We start from the raw sequence: 10,399 nt of genomic DNA on the forward strand, positions 1-10,399 counted from the left end.
TTTCGTCCCATTTTTAAAGTTTCAGCACCCGCGCCTTCACGGGGAACTTTTGGAGCACGGCTCATGCACCCATTTTGGGCGAAATATATCATTTTCATCCCTCTACTACATGCTGGTGCCATGGCAAATATTTGGAAATAAATCTGTCTTGAGAAAAACCGCTTCAAACTAGACCTGGTTTTTCCGTTTTGACGGCTTCGTCCAACTTTTCAAATTTGGGCCTCCGCTCATCCACAAGGAACTTGTTTAGAACATTCGGGTCTTTAACTGGGAAAAATGATAAAATTTAATTCCATCTAATCAATCATGGTACAACTGCATATCCTTGAAAATAAACCTCCTCGATGGGAATGGCGTTCGAGCGAGGACGTTACGTAGTTCTCATTTTCCAATGTTCTCCTCGCTGGATCGACCGACATGTTTTTTACTTGATATTTTGAATTTATGTGCTTGACGTGTCATGAAGAGACCATCAAGTACAGTCAGCTTCCTTGCCAAATAATCACTCAATATTCCCACTTTATTCGCCCTAAATGTAGCTTCGCCAAGGTCAATAATTTCTTAATGATTAATAACAATATTTCTATACCTTTTCTTAGCCATGATAAAATTTCTAAATGAAAAAACAAATAGTTGCTTTCTTTGTTTGGTAGTTTAGTGATCCCAGCAGCAGAATGCAGGAAACGATTCAGAACAGCTGGATGATCGATTATGCGCCATGTTCGACAAACTGGTCTCAGGAACCCTTGCAAATAAGTTTGAGAGAAGACAGAGCGTACACTACGCTTTCTGGATGTTTTTGCCTTGTCGCAGTTATATGGCAAATCTCGTATCTTTCTGTATTTTTAAATTAGGGAGGTTTGAAAATCACTTTGTGTGGCACGTTTGGGAGAGGTGCCCCAGAAGGATGTTTTTTCTACGCATTACAAAATATCATACAAATCACGAAACTTTGTCATATGATTGGGGAGGGTTGTATTTATAATATAAAATTAAAATTTATTTCACTCACCTAATAATATATTTTAAAAACCGATCAAATCTGATACCACCCATAGTGGCTATGCATCAAATAATTTACTCGAATGAGGAACCTGCAGTTTATGCGCTGCAATCTTGACTTTTTTGCGGAAGGATTGGATCGTGTCAGAGATTGGACGGGTAGCATGGCAAATCTGAAAAAATTTGATGTTGAGCAAATATTGCCGTATTTCTATATTTAATACATTGCTTCTATGGGAGCGTTGCCATAATCCGCCAAGAGATGGCGCTAGCATGCGATGGCACAGATTTCTGGGGATGGGTGTTCTTTAATGTTCATTTCATGTTTTTTAATAACTTTAATTCCACGCGTGATGTCACGTTCCACTTGAGCGGTTTTGGGTTGTTTAAAATTTCGCGCGAGGTCATGTGGCTGTGACGTCATGACCCTACCGACCAATCAAGATTTTCGCGACACGACGCAGGCTTTTTCTCGGCCTGCCACTGAGGAAGGATTTTTCGCGACACGAGCTTCTTAACGCAATCGCTTTAAAGAACGCTGTGGCGCCCTCTGTGGTAACCCAGTCGACACAGGATCGAATGCCGAGGGCGGCGGTGGATCTTTTGTAAGCAATTGGAAATACCGACGACGGACGGCCTGCGTCCAAATACGCCAACAACTACAACGACAACGCGACAACGTACGTCATATCCACTGGTGGGAACAGGCCATAACAGCCCCCTCTCTGTCTCTCTGCAAAATTAAGTGAACACCAAAGGTGGTCATCGCGTACCCCGTTTTGCTTTCCTTCTGCGTTCTCTGAGTTCATGATATCTGTAACACATTAAACAAAAGTAAACTACTTCTAAGGTTCCAGAATAATCTCCCGTGCTGTACATCGGAATGTCACAGTGTTTCAAGTAGTCGGTGGGCCGCGGCACCACATATTTCCGAAAACGTCTATTGTACATATGAGTACCATGATTTAATAAAGCATTCCCTAAAATCACGTCACGAAATTAAAAAAAAAAACTATCTTAGATTGTGGCTAACTTGAGGTTGCAATATAATAAATTCGTAGCTTAATTACAGGAACAAAAAAGGCTCATATATTATTTGATTTATTCGGGAAATCGACAGATATTATTATTCTTGTACTTATTGTCCGCTGGGGAGCATAACCTAAAGTTCAGAAACAGGCATCTCGCACATTTTGTAGTTTCTTTCCTTTCCTTATAAAGCCTCTAACACGCCCCCCCCCCCCCCCTCCAAGAAAAAAAAAATGCTAGGCGTTGAAATGGCTTGTCAGGACATTACAAAAAATATGGTTTCACTATAAAGGTGCCTAGTTTTTTTTTTTTTTTATAAAATTAGAAATACGAGGCCCAATTCAAAGTTCCCGCCAGTGCACTGTGACGCAACATTGTACCGCAAGGTGTCGGGGCGGTCGGAAGGGAGGCATCGCGGGAAGTCACGTGAGTTGTATCCCTCCTCGTGCTTACCGCGAGCGCGTGTATTATTTTTTTAATATTTTTGTTATTTTCCGCATGTCCACGAGCGATCCAAGCAGACAAGGTTTATTTTATTTGCTTTTCATCGCTTAATGCTGCTGCAAGGATATGAGACGAGGAGTCAGTGAATTGACGTGATCAACTACGATGCCTAGAAGGTGTTGTGTGAGGGACTGTCCCGGTATTTCAGCAACTGAAGAAGAGATAACACTCCATGCATTTCCGAGAGACATACAAGAGATGGACCGGTGGCTAACTGCGGTTCCCGCAGGACAGCTATTAGAATCCGTGGGTAGGCGATGGTTCGATGCAGTTTAGTGATGAAGATTACAACCCTAGGCGAAGTTTACTAAAACTGACAGGTCTCGAGGTGAGACCTCAACTGCAGCTTGGGGTCTGAACCTTCAGCAATGCGATCGGGCGTGTCGTATGCTAGCAATCCTAATTTCTTCGAGAGTTCTAACATTTGTTTTTCAAAACTTGATAGCCTTTTTTTGTGCCCAGTATAGCTCTGTATCATCGGACTGATGGCATGCACTCGTACACTGGCTCGTACTCGCAACGCTTTCATCATTGACCTCCATCACGTCGCTCCACTGACTCTTCTTCCTCAACTTTTACACCACGCAAACTAACCAACGGTGCAGCGATGAAGAGCTCGTGGAACTGAAACTTCGTTCTCTACGATCGCTTGTACGGAGTGCAGAATAAAAAAAAATAAAAAAAAAAGTCTGAGGTGCGGTGGCGGAGAGCACGAGGAGTGAGACTCAAGTGACTTCCGGCAAACCCACTTTTAGTGACGTAGGTCGATGCCTCCTCCCTTCTGACCGCTTCAACAACTTGCTGTACACTCCTACGTCACAGTGCACTGGCGAGAACTTTAAATTAGGTCTCGTATTTCTATTTTTCATAAAAAAAACTACGCAACTCTATAGTGAAACATTTTTTTTTGTAATCTCCTACGTCATTTCAACGCCTAGCATGAAAAAAAACTTGTTTTGGCGTATCAGGGGCGATTAGCGGACGAAAATTGGTTTTGAACAGCATGCGTATTGATTGACCTAAAAACCTTTACATCTGATATTAAAGTGCCGACAGGGAACAACACAAAGCTGCTTCACATTCCTGCAGGGATCAAAGTTGAACTTATATTGGAATATAAGTTGTCCTGTGTTCAGTGTTTGCGTACAGTATTACGAATTCACACGGTGTTGAGGTGAAATTCCCAATTCAGGTACCAAAATAATGAAAAACGATACTTAGGCACACAATCGGCAAGGAATTAGAAATAGAAATAAGATAATCTTTTTCAGATTTAATAGCATTTTGTTAAATTTAGTATCAATATCATACGAAAAGAGGAGAGGAGAGGTTGTTGTTGTTGTTGAATTATGTTTATTGATGAAATGAGTGGTTCGGCTGTCTTGGTGGGGTGGCCTGAGACAGGAAGGGGGGGCATGGGGCTTTAGGGGAAAAAGGGAATGAATGATGTGAAAAAAAAATTAAATGTGATGATGGGTCCCCGTCTCCCTGATGTAGCTCATCAGGGAATCGAGGATTGGTTTTCTGTGCTGCGGTGTTCCCTGGGGTCGGGACCACTCCTCGAGCGTCGCCGGTCTGTCCTCTTCCCGAAGAGATTGGATCGCTTTCTTTCTCAGCCGTTCCAGGCCTGCACAGTCCCAGAGGAGGTGGCGTAATGTGGCTGTATTGTTCCCGGCGCAGGCCTTGCATCTGGAGCCCTCAATGTCGACGAGCCCGAAGCTCGCTTGTTTGGCCGGTGTGAATGCTGTTCCGGTCCTGATCCGTCGGACTCGGACAGCTTCCCATCTGGTATAGCTCGTTGGTATGTTGTCTTCTTGTGACGGCAGCAACCCTCTGAGGTAGGCCTTCCTCGCCTGCCTGGCAAGTTCAGCCTGTTCCTCAGGGTCTACCGTGTCATTCGTTTCAGAATGAGAGGTCGGGCCAGTCGCGGAGCCGTGAAATATTTCTTCCGCTGCGGCCCTGTGTGCCCTCTCATTCCCGGGGATTTTGCTGTGCCCGGGAAGCCATGTGATGTGCAGGTCGGTGCCACGTATGCGAAGCTCCGTCGACACTTTCTTAATCTTTTTTATTGTTCGGCCCTTTGGTCTGCTGCTGCGTGTAGCGTTAATCGCTGCTTGCGAATCTGTAAAAATTCTGGCATGAGGTGCCGTCGCGCTCTTTCCTGCGATGTCCTGGGCCGCCGCCAATATCGCCCTCAATTCGGCCTCCCTCACCGTCGTGCCCGACGGTAGTGATTCGGTTTGTGTCCTGCCTCTCCTTGCGTCGTGCCATGCAGATGTCACTTTGTCACCGTTCTTTGCGGCGTCGGTGTACCGTACTTCTTCGTTTGGCGCATGTGTTTCGCACCAAGTCGCGTGCATCTTAGCGGCTCGAGCCCTCTTCCCTTGGTTGAGAACTTGAGGAAGAGGCCGATGATCCGTTATCATCTCGTCCTGCCACGGAGGTAGTGCCTCTTCCAATGGCGGCTGGTTGCTTGTCTCGTATCCCAGGTCTTGCAGGAATCTACGTCCATGTTTAGTGCGCTCTAGCCTTTGAAACTGAGCGATTGCTTGGGTTTCGGCCCTGTCTTTTATGTTGTTCATTTGTGCTTCCCTTTCTAGCATTTCGAGTGGCGTGTATTGGGGAAGGCCCATGACTACTCGCCTGGATTGGTTGTTAAGTCTCTCGAGTTTCTTCCACTGCGTCTGGTTGAGATTCAGCCAGTTGCAACTGTACAGTGCTCGTGACGTGAGAAGGTCCTCTGTGAGGATACGCAGAGCCTTTTCATCTGCTCCCCAGGACTTGCTTGTTGTTTTCTTTATGAGCTTGAGACCCTGAGCCCACGCCTTTTCCATCTCCGGGATCCATCTTGTGCTTCTTGCCGTCTGCTCGAAGGTGACTCCAAGGATTCTGATATGTGGCGTTTTGCCGACTTCTTGTCCATTGAGTTCTAGCCGTACTGAGCCTGCTATTCCTTTCCTGTGGTCCCTAGGGCGAGCGACCATCATATATTGCGTTTTCTCTGGTGACGCTTCCATTCCCACCTCTGCCAGGTAGGTGGCTACTTCATCTATGCCCCGCTGCATCGTGCTCTCTTGTTCCCCCAGGGATCCCCCTCGGGTCCAGAGCGTCACATCATCCGCATAGATGGTGAATCCCAGCCCTTCGATGACTCGAAGCCGAGCTGGGAGACCCGCCATTACCATATTGAAAAGCGTCGGCGATAGAACTGCCCCCTGGGGCACTCCTCTTTTACTCGGCGTTTCTGGGCCCATGGTCTCTCCGATCTTCACCTGGAACCTCCTGTCGCGCAGAAAGTCTCGTATAAAGTTCAAAGTTCTTCCACGGGTGCCGCATGCTTTTGCCTCCCGGACGACCGCCCAGTGCGGCACTGAATCAAACGCCTTGCGTATGTCCAGGGCGACCACGAGCCGTGGGTCTTGTTTGTCTTTTTCAGCCAGCACCTCCTCATAGATTAACCTGAGGCTATCTTGTGTCCCCATCGCTTCGCGAAAGCCCGTTTGCCGGGGATCCAGGTGTTCGTGTTTTTCCAAATACCATTGTATCCTTCTGAGCACGATTTTCTCCATCGTCTTGCAGATATTAGATGTTAGAGATACAGGTCTCATATTTTCAATGCGATCAAGCAGTTTGCCGGGCTTGGGTATTGGCGTGACCCACGAGAGTTTCCAGGCTCTCGGAAGCATACCCTCTTCCCATACTGTGTTGCATTTGTCGAGAAGTTTCTGCTTCGATTCTTCCGGTAGGTTTCTGAGAGCTTGGTACGTTACCCCGTCCGGGCCAGGAGCACTACCGGTCTTCGCCGTGTAGATTGCCTCGATTAGTTCTCCCATATTTAGTGGGTCTTCCATTCCTTCCTCTTCTGGCGTGCGGGTGTTCATTGCAACCGGTTTCTGGTTTGCGCTATCTTCTTGGGGAAAGAACAATTCTCCAGCCCTGATCGCCATCTCTGCCTCGCTGATATTGAGCTTGAGGGCCAGGTTCTGCGCAGCGTTTCTTGTCTTGCGCTTTGCTCCGTTCAGTCCCTTGTAAGTTCTCCAAGCTCTTCCCAACCCGTTTCGTGCGTTAAAGGACCCGCAATGGGTCCTCCACCTCTCGCGACCGAGCTGTTTAGAGTACTGCCTCGCTTTCGCTGCTGCTCGTTTGAGCTTGATTTTTAGATGCAGCGTCCTGTTCTTTCGGTACCGCTGCAGTGCTTGTAGACGGCTGGCCCAGAGGTTTACTAGGTGATTGTCCGGTGTTGGGGCTCCAGGCTTTACTAGAACTTTCGTCTTCGCTTCGCTCAGAGCCGTCCGAATGCACTCCTCGATGTCTCGGCTGTCCTCTGTCTCAAGCAGTTCCCTAAAACGATCCCATTTGACTACTGGTCTTTGTTCTTTGCCACAGTTGCGTTGTCCGTGATGAATCTTCATTTCTACCGGAAAGTGGTCACCGTCAAGGTTGTCTCTCCACGTTGACCAGTCGAGCACTAGGCTTGCAGTGGCCCAGGAGAGGTCCGGGGTGGAGTCCTTTTGCCTACAGTGCATTCCAATCCTTGTCTTGGTTCCCGGCTCGTTGCGAAGTGTAAGGCCCGCAGTTTTCATTGCGTGTTTAATTTGCCGGCCTTTCCTCGTGCTGTTGGAGTACCCCCAATCTTTGTGTCGAGCGTTGAAGTCCCCGGTTATGACAATCGGATCCCCTTCGGCTAGACCGACAAGTTCGCCTATCCATGCCGTTACTTCCTTGTCATCTTCCGTTGCCGTTCCTGGTCTTATATAGACGGAGGCTAAAGTCATCCTCTTCCGTTTGTGACTGAGCCTTACGGCTACCACTTCTCTGTTGCCATTGCAAAGTGACGCCGTATCGAGCTGAGTATGTGGTATGTGCCGCAGGACTGCTACTGCTGCCCAGCCTTTCTTCGTCTCTGGGTTCCTTTCGCTCGGCCTTGGGGTAATTACAATGGTAGGGTTCGTGTAGAAACTATAGCAGGGGAGCGTTAGGTTCGGGGTTCGTGTTTCTTGAAGAAGGAGTACATCCGGGGGCGGCTGTCTCTCGAATCTCAACCTCAGCTCTGCACTTTTGGTCGAAAATGTGCAGCAATTCCATTGGACAATGCGGGTCTGTTCCGTGGTGGCCTGTCCTGTACTGCTATGGGAGTTACTTCCCATGTCGCAGCAACGCCAGCTCCTTCTTGATCTCTCCGATGGCCTCGAAGATCATCTTGAAGCCGATGTGTACGTCGTTCTTGAGTTTATTCATCTCTTTCTCGGCGTCAAAGTCTGACGCCTGCTGGCTTGGCTGTTGTCGTTGGGTAGATTTCGCCCAGTCCGGTATCCATGTGGGAAGCTCGTCTTCATCGTTTTTCCCCGATGCCTTGGGTCGCTCCGTGATGGACTTGGCAGCTGCAGCGTAACTCTCTTTATTTTGCGCCGGAGGTTTGGGTGTCATCTTCATTTTGTCAGGAATTCTTCTTTTTGGACAGTCGTTACTGGTGGCCGGATGTGGGCCGTCGCAGTTACGACATTTTGGTTCTCGGTCGCACTCGTCCATTCCTTCGTCGTGCACGTTCCCGCACTGACCGCACCTTCGTTCCTTGCGAGGGAAGACATCCGCCTTATGCCCGAGCTCGTGGCAGCTAAAGCACACGATCGGGCGCGGGCGGTATTCTTTCACGCTCAAGATTGCTTGGCAAAAGACGACCCTCTTGGGCAGTTTGTTACCTTCGAAGGTAACTAACACCGCATTTGTGCCTTTACCCATAAGTCGGGCAGCGATAATCCTTGCTTTGTCGCATTTCATGTCTGCGAGCAGCGTCTCTGGTGTCTCTTCGCTGTTGTCTCCCGGCGGGTATATGACACCGCGGATCTGGTTCTTCTCCATTGCTCTGTAGGGGCAAACTGTGTACTGCTTGCCGTTCTTCTCTATTGCCTTAAGCCGTAGCAGCTTTTCTGCCGTACCTTCGTCTTGCGTAGTGAGCGTAATGGTGTTGGTCTTAGTCTGATACTGGATTTTGAAATCCTCTTGGCTTTCGATTCCTGCCGTTTCCGCGGCCTGCCTGATGTCCCTGGCTCTGAAGCCATTTACTGCCTCCTTACATACCGGCTTCAGGACAATGGCCCTGGTAGTTTTACTGCCTTGCCTCTCATCGATGGACATAGCAGCGGCTTTCTTCTCGGGTTCTTCGATTGATGTCAGCGAGCGTTTACGGCGGCGCCTGTTCTGGACTAGTGTCCAGGAGTTGTCCTCGATATTTTCCGCCAAAGGGGTGGCTTCTGTCCCGTTAGGTTTAGCATTCTGGCTCTTTAGCGGGGTCTTTGTCAATTGTGCTGCTTGAGCTATCGTGGGATATTCTTGTCCAAGGCTAGAGCTCACCTTTTCTGCTGCGGCTGGTTGCGCGCCTTTTCCTTGCTGTGCGGTAGCGAGGTAGGTCAAGAAGCTTACAAAAAGCCTTCCGATATCTTCCCTCGCAACTCTAAATTCGTTCAATTTGCCGAGGGTGTTCAGGTCCAGTACGATTTGAAGGCCTTCCGTCGATGGGCCCGCCGTGGTCGCGGTTGTCCCTGTAGCGGCAGCCTGAGTTTCCGTGTCTCGCATTCCAGACGTTAGGTTTAGCGAGGTGTCCATAGTATCGGGTTCCATATTCACCAAACTGGTCCCTCCTGGATCCAAAATCGACGGTCGGAGGGTGGCGGAGGGTTGCCCTTGATCCATGGGGCCCTTTCCGGGCGCGAGTGCCTTTTAAACTCGGAGTTATAAATATATGTCGGCGGAGCTAGGAAAAACACGTCCGTTAGAACGAGCGCTTCGTCGTCGTCCTCCGGAGAGGAGAGGGGCGGGGTTCTTTGAACATTTGTGGGTCAACGGCGTGCATCAATGTTGACCAAAGTTCATTTTCTTTCGTGGTACACTTATTCAAAGCAGAGGTTTCCACGGTGCACAGCCGGCAATGAACCGTGTAGACAAAAATAAATAAATACCAGTAACACCGAAGAAGAACGGCGTTTTTAACTGATGTTCTTTTATACTAGGTTAGAAGAAACACTGGCGGATACCTTTAGGTTTACGAGGATGTCTCCGTGGTACGCGACGTCCTTCCCGATGGCAACCAGCACGTGCTCGTATCCCCCGTCCTGCTCGTTGACGGTGGCTGTATCCACGCATCCCAGTGAGGCGAACACCAGGGAAGTGAGGAGCATCGGGTTCATCATCACCTTCAGGGAACGTAGCCAAAGTCATAGAAACGCAATCTTTAAGTGGCACAGTAGTAGTTGGTATGTACTATCGCGGACACTATTAGCTAGAACATGTCAGCCATGGCCGTTCCGTACCCCATCGCCACATAGCAGGCGCACTCCGACACACCGTGCATAGCCCCCTATACCCTGTGCGGCGGATTTACTCTTCCAGATGGCGATCACACTCTCTCTCCGTAGTCTGCTAGGCGCAAAATAGACGCCACCGCAGCACTTGCTGATGTTTTGCTTCACAGGCTTTTTTTGCGTGCCTCTTTCGTTATCGTAACCTGGAAGAGCAATTCAACTGTACAGGGTAGGTGTGGAAGGCTCGGTATTTTTTAGTGCTCCTGCTATGTTGTCCTGGGGGTAAGGAATGGCCGTGGCTGCCGTGTTATAGCTAATATTATTCGCAATATTACGCCTGTTTATTGTTCAGTCATGACTGCATGCATTAGACGCCCTTTTTTTATGGAGACTTTAGGTGCCTGGTGAAGATATCTGAATTCGCGTTAATGTTGGCTCACGCACCACCGTTTGTCTCGGATTCCGTAATTTTTGTTAAAACACAATATTTTTGGTACCTCCCCTTTCTATAAAATTAGTGATTTCCTGTTGCCTAGTTTAGTAAAAAAAAAAAAAAAAGCTTTCTT

At 48.4% G+C, this 10,399-nt stretch overlaps 1 protein-coding gene across 1 annotated transcript in view; it reads right to left on the bottom strand.

Moving 5' to 3' along the window:
- The window catches only part of LOC115320202 (calcium-activated chloride channel regulator 4A-like), a 76,827-nt gene extending 67,105 nt beyond the window's left edge, over window positions 1-9,722 (bottom strand). The window contains exon 1 of the mRNA XM_042286929.1: window positions 9,567-9,722. Within this exon, the coding sequence (XP_042142863.1) occupies window positions 9,567-9,722 (156 nt within the window). The remainder of the gene's footprint in view (window positions 1-9,566) is intronic.
- Between the last annotated feature and the right edge of the window lie 677 nt (window positions 9,723-10,399).

The sequence above is a fragment of the Ixodes scapularis genome, unplaced genomic scaffold, assembly GCF_016920785.2.
Source record: "Ixodes scapularis isolate PalLabHiFi unplaced genomic scaffold, ASM1692078v2 PGA_scaffold8__174_contigs__length_109621045, whole genome shotgun sequence".
NCBI lineage: Eukaryota > Metazoa > Arthropoda > Arachnida > Ixodida > Ixodidae > Ixodes > Ixodes scapularis.